The following is a 20,199-nucleotide window of genomic DNA, read 5'->3' on the forward strand; positions in this document are numbered from 1 at the left end:
ATTTTTCCACCCATGGGTGGCATAAATTTTCTTACGCACATCAAGGCATTTATGGATGTGCACCACCAACAAAGAGACATGATGCCTGCTGTGGATGGCTCTAGGCACTCTGCTAAGCAGCTGGGTGGTACCTGAATCTCTCATGGGCAGCCACGTAAGAGCTCAGCTTTCAGGTAACACCGGAAATAACTTAGGCAAATAGCATCCTAAGTTGCATTTAAATTCAGTAGAACTTCGTAAAGCAAATGGCTGCTTTTGAAAAATCTTACCTTACATGATTTACCCAATGGTATGAAGTCTGTGGCAAAGAACCAAATTAGGGCCTCCTATGTCCCACACTAGGACCTCTAGTACAAAATGGTTAAGCCCATTAATACTCAGAAGGCTTTCCAGAAAAGACTTGATACAAATTTTATTTATAGAGGAAAGGAAGGATATTTGCAGGCAGTGATTTTGTCTTGCCAAGAAAATTAAACTGCATGGAAACATATTAAGTTTGTTGCTGAGCCTTGTTGAATCTCTAATCATTCTAAAATCCATTCAAGGTTTTAAAATTTGTAAAATTTCATGTTTTGTTGAATGGCTGGAAATTCTGAATTCTACACAAAGTAGCATTAACATGCACAATATTTTTGTACTGAAATGAGATCAGATTTGTGCAGGGAATGTCATTTTCCCTGTAATGGTTTTAAATTAAGTAATTTTACCACAGATTCCTTATACTTCAAAATGTTGTCTTCCGTTTCTCCTTCATTTTTAAGTGCAACAACAGAGTTTTTGTAATTCTCAACTATCTCAGAGGCAAGCAACTCTTCCCTAGTTACTTCACTAGCTCTCTCTGCTGCTCTTATTCGAAGAAGCACGTCCAAAGCATTCTTCTGAGAGGGGCTATTTTCCCAGACATATTCCTCCATGTCTGCTTCAGTCTTCTCACTCTCCCACATTTCAGTTTTCTGAAAGAAAACAGGCATCACCTTTAAAAATGCATCAGTACTGAATAGTGAAGGGACAACAATTAGGACAAATCTGAACTCTCTCCCCTCCCATTAAAAAAAAAAAAAAAAAAAAAAAAAAAAAAACTCACCTCATCTACAGTCCATGCAAAAGACCCCAAATAGAGCTTAAGTGACACTTAAGAGGTGAACAGGCTTTGTTTGCACCCTCTAGATATGGCGAATTTAACGCTATACTTGAAGGTCAAACTCTGATGAATGTAAACCTGGAAATCCATTTCAAATACATATAATTTGACAAAATTACTGTAATCTGGAGGGGAAAGGCAGAGCTGGCAGAAACAATGATTAGATCTCCAGTTATGTAAAATAACCAATTACAATTCAAACAAGGGGGCTGGGGGCGGGGAAAGCACAAATCTTCCAAACTGTAATTTTAAAATAATGGCCCAAATTCCATTTTCAGCATTTGAGTAGCTCTGTGTTTACACCAACCTATTCTGTATTTACACCATTACCGGTTATGCATTTACTGTTAAAATTGGAATCTGATCCAAAGCTTATGAAATGAAAGGCAACTGTCCCCACGTTACTGTGGATTTTGGAACACCAGCCATTAGGTCATTTGGACAAATATGTCTGTCTTCTGTTGGGTCCAGTTTGTGTAGTCAGATTTAAGCCAATTTTTTCCCCTTGTTCGACCACAAATTGGACTGTAGCTCAACACCTGCAGGACACATCATAAAAAGGATGAATGACTCTCAGTGTTGGTGTTTTCCCCCTCAAGGTTCATACTGGTGAAAAATAAAATCATTTCACTGACTGTATGCTCAAGTTGTTCCATCCCTGGCGTGAAAGACAGAGCGGACACATTGATATAAAGGGTAAAGAAGGATGGGGGGTTGAACACTGACACGAAGACAAAGCGGTGAAGAATTTCCAGTTCTGTTGGATTGTTACTGCCATTTAGAGCTCCAGCCATGAAAGTTACCCTCAGTACTGTCTTGATTTGTCTCACCACCTATACTGACACAAGTAGATGAGCTGGAGGATTGTCTCCCCCTCAATACTCCACCCAGAAGAAGAGACTGTATTGTAGGCATTTACGTGGCTTCAGAAACAGATCCTGTCATCTCCCCTGAGAAGGTGGTGGAAACGGTATTCAAAATTTGTGGAAGCAGGAAAAGGCATCTGGTGAGTCTACTGAAGCAAGCCATATATTTCCACAATAGGGGCTTTTTTTGCTCTTTTATTCAGTGTTGTCCACAAAGAGACAAAAAGAATCAGCTTTAGTAAAAGCCAGAGGACCTGCACATGAAGCAGCGTAAAGGGGAGCCCAGGTAGGTGGGGGAAAACATTCAAGTTTAGTAACTGCAGAACCTGTGCTTCACTATGGAGGAAGCCAACAGGTCCAAAAAACTGGTCCTCAGTGCAAGCTGTGTCCGGCCTAATCAGCACATAACTACATCTTTGGTAGCATCCTTACGGCCACACAGGTAGTATGTTTACTTTGAATGGATGTGGCCCACATAACACAGAAAACTGCATATACTGGACACAGTTGGTTGAGAACCACTGGTGTAGAACAAAAGGTAGGACTTAGATAATATTACCCCTGAGTTTCAAGTTTTGGCAACTGGTAGCTAATAGCCTTGTAATACCACCACTGGGCTCTGATCTCATCTGATATGAAATTAAATAAGATGGGTTGTTAGTATGTACTTATACAGAAGACAGCTCTCGTCCATCCTAAGGAACAGATTTATGATTTGGAGGAAGAGCACCACCTTCCAAATTATATCCACTTTTTACAGCTTACAAATTGTTTAGAGAACCATTATCCATGAAACAGCAGCTAAATTCTGATTATAGCTGTGATCCTGTCATTTCAAGTGTCTTATTTTCAGGCCAGCACCTGTGAATATTTGGGAATAAGTCTATTTGCAAGGACTACGCCATATATCCAGAAGTTCTTCTAATCACGTACGTCCACATTTTGTTTCATTGACTACAAAAGAGACAGGTGAAACGGCGTGCCAATTTAGTGGCATACCTGCATATGTAATTACTACAACATAAACTTCGCTTAAGCCACATCTGATTATTTCAAACAGATGAACACCACAGTTTTAGTTTTCATCTTGCTCACTTAAAATATAATCCAAGACTATACGTGAGAAAAAGAAATGTAAGCACATTAAGCCTTTTATTTTATATGTTATGTTTGTATTGGATTTAATACTGAGGAAAATCACTTCTGTAGATAGATATTTCTGTGGAAATAAGTCAGTCAAAACAAACACTCTACTAAACCCATACATCACTTGTCTAATAAAAATCCCTTAACAGGCAACTGTTGAGCAATCCTTCAGCTTTGCTAGCTATAAATAAGTTGCATTACCTATAAAATACTGTTCAATACATTTATTAATGACCTAAATGAGGGGATGGATTGCACCCTCAACAAATTTGCAGGTGACACTAAGCTGGGGGTCAGGGATAGGGTCCAGAGTGACCTAGACAAATTGGAAGATTGGCCCAAAAGAAGTCTAATGTTCAACAAGGACAAGTGCAGAGTCCTGCACTTGGGATGGAAGAATCCCAAGCACTGTTACAGGGTGGGGACCGACCGGCTAAGTAGCAGTGCAGCACAAAAGGACCTGGGGACTATAGTGGATGAGAGGCTGAATATGAGTCAACACTGTGCCTTTGTAGTCAAAAAGGCTAACAGTATACTGGGGTGCATTAGGAGAAGCATTTCCAGCAGATCTAGAAAAGTTATTTTACTCTATTCGGCATTGGTGAAGCCACATCTGGAGTACTGCATCCAGTTCTGGGCCCCCCAGAATAGAAAGTATGTGGACGCATTGAAGCGGGTTCAGCAGAGGGCAACGAAAATGATTAAGGAGCTGGACCACATGACCTATGAGGAGAGGCTGAAAGATATGGGCTTATTTAGTTTGCAGAAGAGAAATGGAGGGGTGATTTGATAGCAGCCTTCAACTTCCTGAAAGGGAGATGGAAACAGCTGGTGATGGATGGCAGAACAAGGAGCAATGGTCTGAAGTTACAGAGGGAGAAGTGTAGATTGGATATTAGGAAAAACCATTTCACCAGGATTGTGGTGAAGAACTGCAATGCCTTACCAAGACAGGTGGCAGAATCGCCATCCCTAGAGATTTTTAGGTCCCGGCTTGACATAGTCATGCCTACGGTGGTTTAGTTGGGGTTGATCCTGCTTTAGGCAAGGGACTGGACTAGGTGACCTCCTGAGGTCCCTTCCAGCCCTAGAATTCTGTGATTCTATGATAAAGAGAGTTTTACCTAAGCAACAGAGTAGTGCTATACAAAACACAATGCACAATAATGGCTAGTTTATTTAAAAGTGATTTCTTTTACATTTCCAACATATTGATCCAAGTTGTACCTTTGTGCTTATGACTTACTACCTGAATTTACAAATGCTTTAAGTGTTGCACTCAGAAAAAGGTAACTGAAAGCTCTTCTTGAAAATCCACCAGTCCAAATGTTAAATCAGCAACACAGATTAACCTCATGAAAAGGTTCATATAACTGACATTTAGAGAACCTGGGCACAATGCACTTCAGAAATAAAAACCTTATTCAGCCATTAATGACGGAAAATTAAGTACTGTAATCTGTATGCCCAGAGCACCAATAAACAAATGGTTACAATAAAAGGTACTCTCTGCATCATGAGATTTTTCAGCCAGAGTTGACACCTACACTTTTTAAAATAAACTGTTAATAAAACATTAATGCTTACATATTCTTAAAAGTTGGAAAAGTTATTATCCTGCTTTTCATACTAGTCATTTATCATTGCACACTGGCTTTTCAAGGCAGTTTGTCCAGTTTAGAAGGAATTAAAAAAACCCTCTCACAGGGATAGGGTTTCTCAAAGTAATGGAATGAGTGTTCCACCTGGTCAGTCCTGGACCAAATTTTTGTTGTTTGACAGACGCATGTCCTAGGTTCAACAAAAGATCACTGTGAGGCCTCTGAACACCTTTACGTTCCAGCAGAGGTAATAAAAACTAATTATGGTCATTACATTTATCTCTTCAGGAAAATCCTTTTCTGTGTACATTAACTGATGGGATTTCAAAGATGAATGTTGATAAACAGATTTACAGCGATTCTCCTTGAACAGTGCACTGCAAATGATTTTTACAGTTACATTAGTCTAATTTAAAATATTACTGGTTTGTAAGCTCTGAGAACAGGCTGGAGTGTCGAAGTAATTCTTAAATAAAACTAATTTCTTTTAGGGTGAGGAATGAGTATGATTTCAAAATAGAAGTGCTCTGCAAACACACAAGCCAGGTCATCCTTTCCCTCCCCAGTTCCTCTCCTGCAGCTGGAATAAGCTCCCGCCCCTTCTCTCCTGCCATGGCAAAAAGCTGCCACTGGCCATATTCTGGTGTGAACCCAGGGAGAAATGTGGGAGGTGAGGCATGTACCAGGAGAGACAGGTCAATCTTAATAGCCCAACCAGACATGGATGGCAGAAAGCAGTGGGCAGGGAAGGTTGGGGCAGCTGATCATCTGCCATGTGAGAGGTGTACAGTCACCTTTCCCTGTGTGAACCCTAAAGCCTTAAAAAGGTAAGTAAGTAAATAAAAGAATTCAACAACTTGAAGTTAATTTGAACATTTGTTTTGTGTAACTGTGATTGATTGCCATATTGAACTTGCCTGTATATAAGTAATTTTACCAGGTGTCCCATATTAAGCACAGGAAAACCAGAAGATTTACTGCAAGAATAAAAATAAATGAATCTGGAATTACACTTCCATCTGATAACACATTAGGGTAATCAAACCCATATGTGAACTCTAATACAGCAAACATTGGTGTCTCAGTTTACAGGGCTGTGAAGTGTGCCAGCGAGACAGTGATGCAAAAGAAGTACATCAATGCAAAATCTTAACTTGGAATGAGAGCTGCCCATTTATTCTACAACATGAAAGTGAAGGATGCGCTTTAACTTTGAATAAAGTTGTGACCACTGGAATATGCAAACTGTGTATGTTCACCATCTGTCTGGATTCACTGCTGTAGTAAAAACCTTAAACCTATGATTCCTCAAACAGGACTGCAATGGCTACTCCACTCTTCCACGTGTATACAAATTTCCAAGAATCATTCACCTGACACAGCAACTGGTGCTCCAGCCCAGTAAACACATCCAGGGAAAGCTACAGAATATTTTTCTTTTGATATAAATTCAGAAAATAGCTGATATAGTCAGACTAGGTGATTTTTACACTCCAATGATAAGTCTATGTTACTGCACAAATCTTTTATATCAACTGTGAACCTCCCAAAACAGGGGCTTAGAACTGAAGTGTTGACAAAGCCTTAACATTAAAAATTGGAGTCAAGCCAATATCAAAAGCCTTATTCTATAATGAAGCTCTAAGACAAACAAAAGAGTGATTTTTATTCACTTAAGACACTTAAATCACCGTTTTTCTTTGTTTATCTTCCAGCTTAGCACTGACAAGCTGTCTGCTGCAGTCATACCGTGGATTAAGGCTGTCAGTTCTTCTTGTGTGTCTTTTTGAAAGAGTTAAGAGTTAAAATATTTTAAAACCATTATAAGTGTCGTTCATTTGTCTGCGTGCTGATCAGAAAAACTTAAAAACTCACATTGACGGGAAAGCTGACTAACCACCCGAATAGCTAGCACATTAACTAAAATTAATGATGTTCAACAAAAATGCCAGTATTTATTAATAATTTTACACACCTCACAATGGAACTTTAATCTGAAGATACCCAGGATGGGCAAACCTATTTCTCTGTACTGTGCTGAAATAAGAATGCATTTTAGCTCCTTCACAGACCTGTCTCAAATTACAAGCCATAACGGAGAATGGTCATTGGGAACATACCAGCTCAGCTGAGCACTCCTAAAAGAAATGCCAAATCTATTTACATACCCATCACTGTGCACATACCAGAGCCTTGAACTGCACTTAAAATTCTTAGTTAGCATCTTGAAAAATAAGTATAAATGTAAAAATACTCAATAGGCAAAATATACTTTAGAACATCTCATTCTGAGAGAATTTACTGAATAACTGTAAATGCTGATACAGGGGACTGTACTCTAGGTAGCCTTGAAGGTAAGCTTCAAAGCAAAAGCTCTTGCTTTAAGTTTTAAAACTAAAGCAAACCTGTCAAATGTCATCCAATGCACATTTGCCCCAATGCCACTCTTGCCCGTGCTGACTGCAGTGTTACTACATGGAATCAGGGATACAAATAATAAGTGACGATTTCCTGTCAGCTCCCACTACTCAGGTGCTAGGAGCTCTCTCAAGGAGATTCTGAACAAGAGGCTTCCACCAGTCACTATCTTTGTACACGTATGACCAACTGTGGGAATGAATGTGTGCTAGGACTACTATATCCTGGTCCTAAACTATTAACACATTCCCCTACTCCCAGGAAGAAGTCCATGGTATGAGTTGGAAAGCACAACAGGAATTAAAGTGAAATTCAAAGGGGGAGGAGGAGACAGTGTGGACTTGGAAGACAGGACCATTTCAGTAAGAGGGCAAATTAAAATCAGAAAAAGAGAATGAGCCAGCTGGTAGCAAAGATGCAAGGATGAATAAAAACAGGTAACTTTGTCTTAGAAGAGCAATGTGGGTTATAAGAAGAGGAAAGATGATCATCTGACTCATGAAAAATTCCTGGGTTCCATAACCAATGCTGCTATGGATGTACTAAGCAACACAGGAGAAGTTCTATTACGTCTATATCTTACGTCTGAGCTTTTTTGCACCTTTAGGTTGTCTAAAGATCTGAAAGGTTCAGCCCAAAGCTTTTCAGAAAGCAACAGTCTTACAGAGACTAATGAGAAGACATCACAAAAAGCTGAAGAGGAAAAGGAATATTTTAAAGGGCTTTAAAATTTGAATTTTTTAAAAAATCTGTATCTATACCTAATAATCTTGAGAGAAAAGATGTCTTTGAAGAATAATCTCCTCAGTCTTTCATGTAACCTGAGACACTGCAACATATATTTGAGACCCTTTCCCTTTCTATAATTGCACTGTAGAACATACAATCAGTTTGAGGTTTCTATCCTGCTTTTTTAAACAGTCAACCTTGATGTTGGCACTCATGATCATGAGCCATTTCTGAACAAGGCCACATTGTTGACTATTTAAACATAGCAAGTTTGGAATTTTTCCATTAATTGGAATCAAGAATCTCACTTGCACCAGTAAAACTAAGAATAAGAAAGTCTAGTATTTGAAAAGCACTTAATAGAATCCTCCAAAAAGTGCCTCTAGGTTACAGGAGAAACACATCAGAATCTGCACGTAATAAATGCTCAAGTTAGGTTACATTTATCTAATATTTTCTCACCATTCCAAATAAAATAAAAAGCTAACTATGATTGTTATCCTACAATATAAATGCCTATGAGAAACAATGAAGACTGAGATCTCCAAACTCCTTTCACTTTTAATTTTAAATGCTTGAATCTATGTCTCCAAGAATGGTTTTATATACCTAACTACCTTTCAAAATGCACTTCAATGACAGGAATATCCTTTGCAAATTAAATTGCTAACTTGCAGGTGTCCATTACAAAACAAGTATAAATCAGAGATTCAATCAAAATTAAATATTTCAGGTATAAAGTGCACCAGTAAATTTACTTGTAAATGTAATATCTCAGAAAGTGTAATTTACTAAACCAGTACTAGGGAGAGATTATAAAGGTCTGCCTCATTAGCATGCCGGCGGCCACAGTTCTTCAAAATTGCTGCGGCTCACTGCTGCACGGCTCGTACAGACGGCACTCCCTTTTGAAAGTACCCCGGCAACTTCGAAATCCCCTTATTCCTAGCTGCTGATGAAAACAGCCATTTGCATGGCTATTTAGAAGGTCTGAGCTAGTGTAGACACAGCTCTATTATCTTACAAAGTCCCAAGAAAGTAAGGAGCAGGAAGACATGTTGTTCAGGAAAAAAAAACAAAAAACAAGGAAACAGAACACATACATACAGTTTTAATTTGCAAATCTTTCACTTAACTGCTACAGTCAAGAAGCTACAAGGAAAAGTACCAGCAACCAGTATTCACCTGATCTCCAGTCACTTTCCCTTTAAAGTCCAACTAAGAACTAAACTGCACACCGTTTGGACAAACTGAACTAGATTGCATTGGTTTATCTAAATTGGTTTTTAAATGATCTCCGAGCATGGATACATCATTTAAAAGTGTTTTTAGCTTTGGCAATGCAAGCTGAAATGACAAGTAATTAAAATTGATGTTAGTGTCCACAGTAGGCAGTTGCACTGATTTACCTGAATTGGTTCTTAAGCAGATTTAATTAAAAAGAGATGAGTTTGCAGGGCTCCAAAGTAAAGTGGTAAGAGATAAGCAACATTCACACATATAAGCAAAACAAGAACTGAGAATTTTAAGTACAGTCTGAAACACCAAAATCCAGCCCTCTCTTGTCCGGCAACAGCCATCACGTGGCAGGACCACTGATCAGTGTCCCAGGACTGGGAGGAGAAAGGGCCAGTCAGATCAGTGGCAGGAGTGCAGGATAGCCAGAGGTGGTCTGATAGCAGAGAGAGGGATGACGGGGAAGAAAAGGAAAGGGGCCAAAAGCAGCCAGGGAGCCTGAAGCCCTGGAGCTGCAGCAAAAGACCAATGCCCCAGGCTGGGAGCAGTGGCCAGGGAGGCTGGCTGGGAAACCTCAGTCTGAAGAAGCCATGACCAAGGCTGGAAGGAAAGCCCAAGGCAGGGAAGCAGCAGCTCACAGAACTCATTCCCAGGGCTGGGCAGGAAGCAGCAGCCCTGGAAAGCCACAGCTGGGGCCAGGTGGGAAACTGCAGCTGGGCCAGGGAGCCAGAAGGTGTGGAGCCTAAAGGGTGGTGGCATGGGAGGGGTGGGGAGAATCAGGGAACTGCATGCGACATTGTGGAGGGGAACCCAGGAGCAGGGGCTGGACGCCAGCAGGAGGCAGAACTGACCTCCCCTGGTCCAGGACTGTTCAAGTTCCAAGGGTGACAGACCAGGGAGGCTGAATCTGTAACATTTTTCCTCTCCCCGCCTCTTATTGTTATTCAAAAAAAATATCAGATGCAGCTCAAGTGTATCATGCATAGTATTAATTACGCCATAAAAATGCCATGCAGAAAAGGAGGTTGAGAGCAAATTCCTCAGTTTGATACAAACCACATGCAGCTCTTGGGTTCCTCGCAGTTTTTCAACATGGCTACTGGGTGTCACACAGTTTGGGCACGTCATCGCTCCCTGACAAAATACTGACTCCTCTCCATTTTAAACCGATGCCTTTTAGTTTCATTGGATGTCATTTTTTTACTGCATTACAACCAACAATGTAAGGAAGCATTCAGAACATTCTCAATAGTATTTTTATGGATTTTAATCATGTCACCTTTCGCTCACATCTTCTCTTTTGCCCAATTATCTTTATGTAACAGTCTAGGAGGGGTTGCAGGTGCTGGACAGAATTAGAAGTCAAGAAGTAATTCTTCCTCTCTACTTAGCACTAAGAAGTCCTGAACTGTAGCATGGCGCCCAATTCAGGGCACAACACTTCAGGAAAATATGGAAAAATTAGACAAAGTCTAGAGGAGAGCAACAAAAATTATAAAAAGTCTAGAAAATATGACTTATGAGGAAAGACTGAAAAATGGATTTAACCTGGATAAGAGAAGAATGAGTGAGGACATAACAGTCTTCAGGTATGTGTAAGGTTGCTATAAAGAGGAGACAAAGAACAATGACAGGAAGAGAAATAATGGGCTTAAATTGCAGCAAAAATTTAGGTTAGATACATAATGTTCCTCTACTTTTTTCCATCCATGTGCATAATGAACCGTTACGTGCACCAGTATCAAGGAAGTGTGTGGATGGACACCACCAGTAGAAACAAAAGCCTAGGTAATTACCTAATAAACTATTTTGCTCGTCTTTGAAGTGCTACTTGACTGCTTTTTGTTTTGATAGTATATAGACTAGCACGGCTTCCTCTCTGTTACTATTTTTTAAAAAGTTATCATAGGGATAATTAATCCTGCCAGGACAGGTTACGCATTTTAGAACTAACTACTCAAAGAATTAAATTAAAGCATAAGAAATAAAATTATGAAATGCACAGACTAGTAAGAAAACCTAAACAGAGAATGTGCACACATTTCAGGAAGTACCAAGAAGTAACACCACCAGCATCAGTATGTGTTGGGTGAGCACATGGGAAAGAGAAAACCTGAGGGCCACACACAAACGTGTGTGCGCGCGCATGCACGGGCTGCTGGGAAGCATATGAGACACTGTGTGATGTATCTACACACCGTTACACTCAGCCTGAAGGTTTGTTCAGACTGCAGCAGCTATATATAAATCCCAAGCCCTGTTCCGTTCTCCAACTCCGCAGTGATGGATACATTAGTGGGGATGATGGCAACATACTGACATCAGCATGCCTCTTTCCCTCTCCTCTCTGTACAGTAAGTGGAGGCTGCCAGAAAGAGCTGGGCAGGGTCTCCAAGGCAGAGGGCATGAACAGCACAGAAACAGAGCAGCATGGGGACAAGCATCTATACACAAGTTGCTGGAGGAGAGAGACTCTACTAATTAACATAGCACCTAATTGACTCTTGGCCACCTGTGCAGCTTAGAGGGAACAACATTCCTAACTGTAAGGGTAGTTAAGCACCGGAACAAATTACCTAGGGACACTGTGAACACTCAGTGAATTTGAGAACAGGTTAGCCAAACACCTGTCAAGAATGGTCTAGATAAAATTTAGTCCTGCCTCAGGGCAGTGGGACTGTACAGTCCTACATTTCTATGATTTTATGCTTCCAATCTTTGTTGCTTTTTAGCTTTCTCTTTTTTAAATTTTATTTCTGCTATGCAGAAGAGGCAGGAAATTAGCATAATATTCTAAGAGACAAAGGCTGTGTCTACACGTGCACGCTACTTCGAAGTAGCGGCACTAACTTCGAAATAGCACCCGTCGTGGCTACACGCGTCGGGCGCTATTTCGAAGTTAACTTCGACGTTAGGCGGCGAGACATCGAAGTCGCTAACCTCATGAGGGGATCGGAATAGCGCCCTACTTCGACGTTGAACGTCGAAGTAGGGACCGTGTAGACGATCCGCGTCCCGCAACGTCGAAATTGTGGGGTCCTCCATGGCAGCCATCAGCTGGGGGGTTGAGAGACGCTGTCTCTCCAGCCCGTGCGGGGATCTATGGTCACCGTGTGCAGCAGCCTTTAGCCCAGGGCTTCTGGCTGCTGCTGCTGCAGCGGGGGATTCATGCTGCATGCACAGGGTCTGCAACTCGTTGTCGGCTCTGTGGATCTTGTGCTGTTTAGTGCAAGTGTGTCTGGGAAGGGCCCTTTAAGGGAGCGGCTGGCTGTTGAGTCCGCCCTGTGACCCTGTCTGCAGCTGTGCCTGGCACCCTTATTTCGATGTGTCCTACTGTGACGTGTAGACGTTCCCTCGCAGCGCCTATTTCGATGTGGTGCTGCGCAACGTCGATGTTGAACATCAGCGTTGCCAGCCCTGGAGGACGTGTAGACGTTATTCATCGAAATAGCCTATTTCGATGTAGGCTTCACGTGTAGACGTAGCCAAAGTGTATAAAGGTATCTTTTACTGGACCAGCTTCTTTTCGTGAAAGCTTTTATCAGGGGCACTAAACTACATGGGTCAAACCAGACAGATAACCATTATGCTCTAGCTCTGTGGTGTCCAACCAGTTCTGAAGCAATAGCTACTATAGCCACTGAAGCAAACTAACTACATTATTCTGAAAATATATTTATTGTTCAAGCCAACTAGCCACACTCAACTGGTCATATAGCCATATAAGGCTAGTAGCTAGCATGTAGGACACCACAGCTCTGGCTTAAGCTAAGTCAAGCATACACTGCTACTTCACTGCACTGTAGCTTTCTGGCCCAGGGGTGTGAAAAACTCCCTCTTCCCCCAAGCGTTACAAAACTTTAAAGTAAAGCAAAGGGGCTCCTAGCACTGTGAGCTACTCCCCTCACGTAGCTGGTTCACCTAGAGAGTTAGGAGACCTCTCTCCCAGCACTTCAGCCCTGGCCACACTTCCACTTTAAAATGCTGCCACAGCACGCTTTAGTTTTAGAAGTACCGAAGAAGCTTCAGAATGAACTCTCACAGGAAAAAGGCACGCACACCATCTTGGCATTCGTTTCATATCTGATCACATCCTCAAAGGAAACTGCAGTAATACTTTCAAAAGATGAGCCTGAAAGCTTAAATTCAGAGTTTTGTTACATACACGTAATCATGGTCTCAACGAAGACACTGAATTTATGGCTTACTACAACAATCTCCAGGCCACTTGCCCCTCCCTCCTTTTGGCTAATGGGTACAGGGGTTTTAAGAAACCACTTCACCTTAAAATATTCCTTATAGTATGTACTAACTACTTAGAACAAACTCCATTCGCTCTTGTACTTAGCTGTTGTACTTAATATCTTTTCTAGACCCAACAAAATCCACTGTATAGCCAAAGCTTGTCTCTCTCATCAGTAGCAGCCACTCCAGTAAGATATTATGTTACCTCCTCCACCCTTGTCTCTAATATCTAGGACAGGCATATGCAAAGTGGGGGGCAGTCCCCCTTGGGTGAGCATGACATTTCCAAAGGGGGGGGGCGTGCAGCATGATCAGCTGTTGGGTCTCAGGGTCATTCACCTCATTAGAAATGTTGAAATATATTGCTGTTTCTGTGCATATGTATTCACATTTATATACCAATTAATAAAGTTTTTACATTCTACAGGTTTATTTTCTTACATGCACTGAAAGGTGTTTCTTTTTTTAACCCCATATGAACGTAACTGAAATTTACGTCAGTTCGGATTACATTAAACAGGCTGGGCGGGGGGGCAGGGCTATTAATTGCAACGGGGAAAAGTGGGGCCCCATGTAAAAAGTTTGCTCACCCCATCCCAGAACCACCAGGGCTACAACACTACTACATACTAAATAAGTCAACTAATTTTTCCTGTTCACCATTTTTCCTCTTTTCCCGATCATTAATATAAAGCAGAGATCTGTACAAGAATACTTACTAACCTCATTCCATCTTGAATACTGATTTTATATTTCTACTTTGTTTTCTACCTTTAAATCTAAATGATCATTCCTACATAAATGAGATTTCTTTATTTCTTCTTTAACCATTGGAGGGCAGCAAACTGCCATTTGTTGAGACACTAATAAGACATTCTTAATGCTATTATATTTGTATCTATACAAAATTAATACAAGAACCACCCCTTGCCTTTTATAATTATTTCTTAGTCCACCTCTATCAGAGAGACAGAGGCTGCGCCTACACTATGAGATAAATATGAATTTATTTATATCATATTTCTAATTCTAGAATTTATAAGTTCGAATTTGACCGGCCTCACTTCCCACCTGCTCCCCACAAAGTTGAGTCATTGCTGCCACACACAAACTGGCTAACATCGACTACTGCAGTAGTGCATTGTGGGAACCTATCCCACAGTTCCCTCATCCCCGTAGCATTCTGGGTATGCTCACTGGTCATGACATCATCTTCCCACACTGCATTTTCCTCATTCCCCTCCTGATCCCTGAAAATATGCTGATCCCTGGAAATAATGCAGAAGACACTCAAAATTAGAAGAAAAAGGATAGAAAAGTGTTTTTTGGTTTTCCACCCACATTACATTGCCAACACAGGCACAGTGACTGTATTCTCAATTGGCCATCCACTTGTCCCACCGGCCATCATTGCGTGCACATGATCCCCGAAAATAATGCAGGGGCCTGGACTGTTTTTTAAAGTGAGAAGAAAGAGGATAGAAAAGTGCAGGAAAAAAGAATTTTTGGTTTTCCCCCAGCAGCAGCAAGCCCCAGTACGGGCAAGCTGGTGGGGGCATATGCAGTGTGGGGACAGTTGAAGTGGTCCTTCCTCACAGCAACAGCCACACCCCAAATTTCTTAGCTGCTGGGGGAGACTCTTCCCTGGCAGCAGCAAGCCCCAGTGTGGGTCAAGGTGGGGGTGGGTCAGTAGAGGGCCAGTTGAGGTGATCCTTCCGCAGCAGCAGCAAACCCCTTGATCACCGTGGAAGACTTCCCCACAGCAGCAGCAAGCCCTTTAGCTGCTGGGGGAAACTTCTCCCCAGCGGCAGCAAGGCCTAGTATGGGCAAAGGTGAGGGTCAGCAGTTGGGGGGCCAGTTGGGGTGGTCTTTCCCCATGGCAGCAAAGCCCCCAGTATCTTAACCGCCAGGGGAGACTTCTCCCTGTCAGTAGCAAAACCCCCAGTACCTTAACGGCTGAGAGAAGACTTCCCCACGGCAGCAGCAAAGCCCAAAATATCTTTCCTGACCTTGGAGCCCTAAATGTGCGACTGGCAGCATGGTCAGCACCAAACGGCAGGCACATTCTTTTATTGTGTTTGATTGGGGGCTACTGACCTGACATGGCTGAGTGCAGGAAAGACCCAGACTGTGTGATGCCTGTGGGGGAGGGAAGGGGGTTCACACACAAATGTAAACCGCTGCGAAGTTTCTTAGTGTGTTATGCAAGCATGACCCCCAGCACAGCCTTGCTGACATATGGTACGGCAGGGCATGGGCTGGCACCACGCAGCCCAGAAAAAAATAACAAATGTACAGACAGAACATGAACTCCCTGCAGGGGCTATTTGAATGGGTAGATGCACTCACAGCATTAATAGCAAAGAAAGAAAGAAGCCTTTTCTCAGCCTGTCACAAACTAACATGAGCCCACAGCTAAAGACTCACTGCTCCTGCTTGGAAATTCAGGCTCTTTCTGTTAATGGAGAGCACCAGCCAAAGCGGAACACTCACAGGGAAATTGTGGGTTACACACAGGACACCTCTGGAGGCTAACAGATTCGCTTTAAAGACGTGACATTTCCACACTGGTCTTTAATCGAACTTCTGAATTCAAGCCTGATGCTACACCCATCAGGTAACTGCGATTTTGTAATCTTGATTTTAGTGCACCCAAAATTGAGCTAATGGTCTTTACAGTGAAAACAGTCTTGTGGTAAAAAAAATCGAGCTATTTGAGTTTATCTCGTAGTGTAGACGCAGCCAGAGACACTTCATTCAATTTATCTCAGTGCTGCCCTTTTTGTTTGGGGAATGTAGAACCTGTCTGCCACAGGCTCTTTTCTGGGAACAATCTGCAAAGCCAAGGCAAAAAAATACAAAGAAAAGATTCTAGACCATCTAGATTGGCAAAAGAACAAGATCACAGTAAACATTCTCCTCACCAATCCAAAACACTACAGCATTAAATAGAGAATACAGTGGAACAAAGCACAAGGTCACCCAGGCCGTGTCTACACTAGCCAAAAACTTCGAAATGGCCATGCAAATGGCCATTTTGACATTTACTAATGAAGCACTGAAATACATATTCAGCACTTCATTAGCACGTGGGTGCACGCGGCACTTCAAAATTGGCGCGGCTCGTCCAGACGGGGCTCCTTTTCGAAAAGGACCCTGCCTACTTCGAAGTCCCCTTATTCCTATGAGCAGATGGGAATAAGGGGACTTCGAAGTAGGCGTGGTCCTTTTCGAAAAGGAGCCCCGTCTGGGCGAGGCACGCAGTGGTGAGCCGTGTCAATTTCGAAGTGCCGTGGCCGCCTGCATGCCAATGAGGCGCTGAATATGTATGTCAGCGCTTCATTAGTCAACTTCGAAATGGCCATTTGCATGGCCATTTCGAAGTTTTTGGCTAGTGTAGACATAGCCCCAGTTATCTATTAGATAACTAAAGATGATAATGAACAGTAAATTCATGTGCAAAAACTTATCACACCCATTATTAAATGAATAACTGATTCACTTAACGATATGAAATATAAAATGTTAAGCATGACTTTATATTGCCAGATATTGTAAACGTTTTCAAGTTTGTATGTTGGAAATTGTCACCAAAATGTGACCAGTTTTGTTGACAAATCATGAAACCCTGTTTTCCTCCAACTCCTGTGAACAGACTTATATGGCAGAAAGTATGGTACGGAAAGGCACAGTGTAGTACATCAGTCTTTAAATGTCACCCTAATGTATGAGCATCAGCATAACAAACAACAGCATTAAACTGTGACTAACCAATTAAGAAGTCCTGATTTTCCAAGGCTGTAGCTGCAATGAAGAAAGCCCACTGTTTGGAAGTACTGCCTTCTGTTTTTTGTTTGTTCTGTGAGCAGCACTGCAGAGGCAGATGCAAAGCTGTCTAGGGAACCTCACTTGTGTTCTTTCAAACTTCCCCATGTTTTATTTTTTTAAACCTATACTTAGCGTTCAGTTTTCTGGCTAACATCTAAGTCTCTAAGGCTATGTCTATACTTACTAAAAACTTTGAAATCGTCATGCTAATGGCCAAATCAAAGAATACTAATGAGGCACGGAAATGCACATTCAGCGCCTCAGTAGCATGCCGCTGGCTGCGGCACTTCGAAGGTGCTGCAGTTCTCTCGCCCGCGGCTCATCTACACAAGGGTCCTCTTCGGAAGGACCCCGCCAACATCGAAATCCCCTCATTCTTATCAGCTGATAGGACCCCATGTAGATGAGCCGTGGGTGAGCAAACTGAGGCACTTTCGAAGGTCTTTATGGTTCACATCACAACATGCAAGAAAGGCAGCATAAGTCAATATACAGTCCAACTTTGTTTTCTAGTAAAAATACTGAAAGGAAAGAGTGGCCTAGTTTTCTTATTGCATTCTGCCAGGCACACTCATGCAAACATGCAATGTAGCACCACTCTGTTGGCAAGGTGACAAAATCTTGAGACTGCTTTTGTAATGCATGTAATGTTGCTGTCTACAGGGATGGCTAATCCCCCCCACTATTTAAAGTTCACACAGATTAAAATAGACCGTAGCCTGTTTGTTTCTGGCTAACAAGATGCATCAAAATTACCTTTCAGTAGGTCTACTAAAAGGGATTACTACTGATCATGGAAAAAAATTCAAAAATGTCTCGCAGACCATCAATTATTCATGGAAATCAAAGACAATGACAACTGACTGATGACTTCATCAAATATTAACATGGAAGTTGAAAGGTAATAAAAGGGCAAGAGACTTGTGCGTATTCAATACACAAGGAGCATTCACACGGCAATATCATATGGCCTTAACTTCCATCACTAAGTAATGCTAGAGCAAAGAACAGATGTGTTGTTTTCCTGGCCTTAATAAAAAAGGAGCAGTGTTTAGCTTCTGTTGTCACTGTTCTACTACTGGAAACTTTGATCTGTCGTCAGAGTTTGAGATTTGTGTTACGTTAACAAGAAAAGACCTACATTGGTAGCATATCACTGAAAAGTAAAAGCTTGTCTATGAAAATAATTAAAAATTCGGGGTGTTGATTAATTGCAGTTAACTCAGGTGATTAACAAAAAATTAACTGCAATGAACCACAGTTTTAAGTCACACTGTTAAACAATAGACTACCAACTGAAAAATCTATTAACTGTTTTGGATGTTCTTCTACATTTCGAAATACACTGATTTCAATTACAACACAGAATACAATACGTACATGCACACCTCCTATTTTTATTACAAACATTCGCACTTTAAGAATGATTACGAATATTTTTCAATTCATCCTGTAAAAGTACTGCAGTGCATTCTCGCTATCATGACAGTGCAAGTTAGAAGTGCAGACTATGTTACAAAACTGCACTCAAAAACGAAACAAGGCAAAATTTTAGTCTACATGTCCACGTTGTTCTACTTCCTGACCAGCCAATCAATAAGATAAACAAGTTTGTTTATATTACATGACATTATGCTGCATGCTTCTCATTTACAATTTCACTTGAAAGTGAGAACAGGCATTTGCATGGGACTTTTGTAGCTGGCATTGCAAGATACTGACATGCCACATATTCTTTACATTTATATGCATCTTCACATTTTGGCCACCATTCTAAGGGACAAGTTTCCACATCGCTGAAGCTCATTAAAAACAAGTATTAGTTAAATTAGAGGGTTAGCAAAACCATTAAACTATTAGGATCCTGCATTAGGCTGAAAAAAAAAAAAAAGTTTGGTACTTCCTTCACACTCCCTCTCAATCATCTTAGTTGTGCCTTGGTATCACTGCATTTATTTACCCACGTTCTATATACTCTTTGAAACTTGCAATACTTAGAGTGGAGTAAAATTGAATTGTATGGTTAAGGTTAACGGAATCTACTATTTTTTTAAATTGGTATTTTGAGATCTACCAGTCTGCTACATTTTTCCCTTTGAAACATACCTGTTCCGTACAGCATGAAAACATGCATGCTACACAAATGTCAAACGCAGCGAGCTATCCAAAATGTAAGTACGGGTGTTCAATGTTCCTTTTTATTGAATGTATGTTATGTTGCTTTTTCCATTCTACATATGTTAACAGATCCTTTTTTTAAAAATAAATCTTAATATCGTAATAAACAGAAATGGGAGAAGTGGATATACTGATTATTAACTGGCAAGTTGAGGCACACATTTTAATAGAAAAAAAGAGTATGGATTGAAAATTGTCTTGTGTTCACTTGAGGGCCCATATGAAAACGTTTTTCATTCTCTAATATTCTTGGTAACATTCTCAGCAACCGGGTGGCAGATGGGCGAGGACAACAACAACAAAACAAGGATACACCACACAGGAATAAAATATTCACCCGTTACCCACCAGAAGTGAATATTTCACTCACCACAAGGTCACTGCTTTCATGAAACTCACTGGCAGAACTAATACCTGTTTTTAATTTATGTCGTACATATTAAAGGAATATGTTTAATATAAAATATTTTCCAAAGGGCAGAAAAAGGATATTTTAAAACACACGTACGGTTCAATCATTTTGACATCATTAACATAACTTCATAGATTGCTTAGAAACAAATTAATTTTAGCACTTGAGAATTTAACGAATTAACTTTTTTAACCCTACCTTGTCAAATTATTTTGCTTCCTGCTTCTTTGTTGTTGTTTTTTTTTGGGTGGGGGATGGGGGTTAAGACAATCAAGTATTATAAAATCGTATTTAAAAAAAAAAAACAAATATTTTACACTCATTTCTTAATTTTCAATTGTGTACATTTAATAGCCAGTTGAAATCTTTTTAAAAGAGCTTCATTGCCATTTAGGTTTT

At 41.0% G+C, this 20,199-nt stretch overlaps 1 protein-coding gene across 1 annotated transcript in view; it reads right to left on the reverse strand.

Annotated features, from left to right (window-relative positions):
* Window positions 1-397: 397 nt before the first annotated feature.
* The window catches only part of MRPS35 (mitochondrial ribosomal protein S35), a 39,430-nt gene continuing 19,628 nt past the window's right edge, over window positions 398-20,199 (reverse strand). Inside the window, exon 8 of the mRNA XM_074983676.1 lies at window positions 398-953. Within this exon, the coding sequence (XP_074839777.1) occupies window positions 669-953 (285 nt within the window). The 3' untranslated portion in view covers window positions 398-668. The remainder of the gene's footprint in view (window positions 954-20,199) is intronic.

Source organism: Carettochelys insculpta, chromosome 1, assembly GCF_033958435.1.
Source record: "Carettochelys insculpta isolate YL-2023 chromosome 1, ASM3395843v1, whole genome shotgun sequence".
NCBI classification, from domain to species: domain Eukaryota; kingdom Metazoa; phylum Chordata; order Testudines; family Carettochelyidae; genus Carettochelys; species Carettochelys insculpta.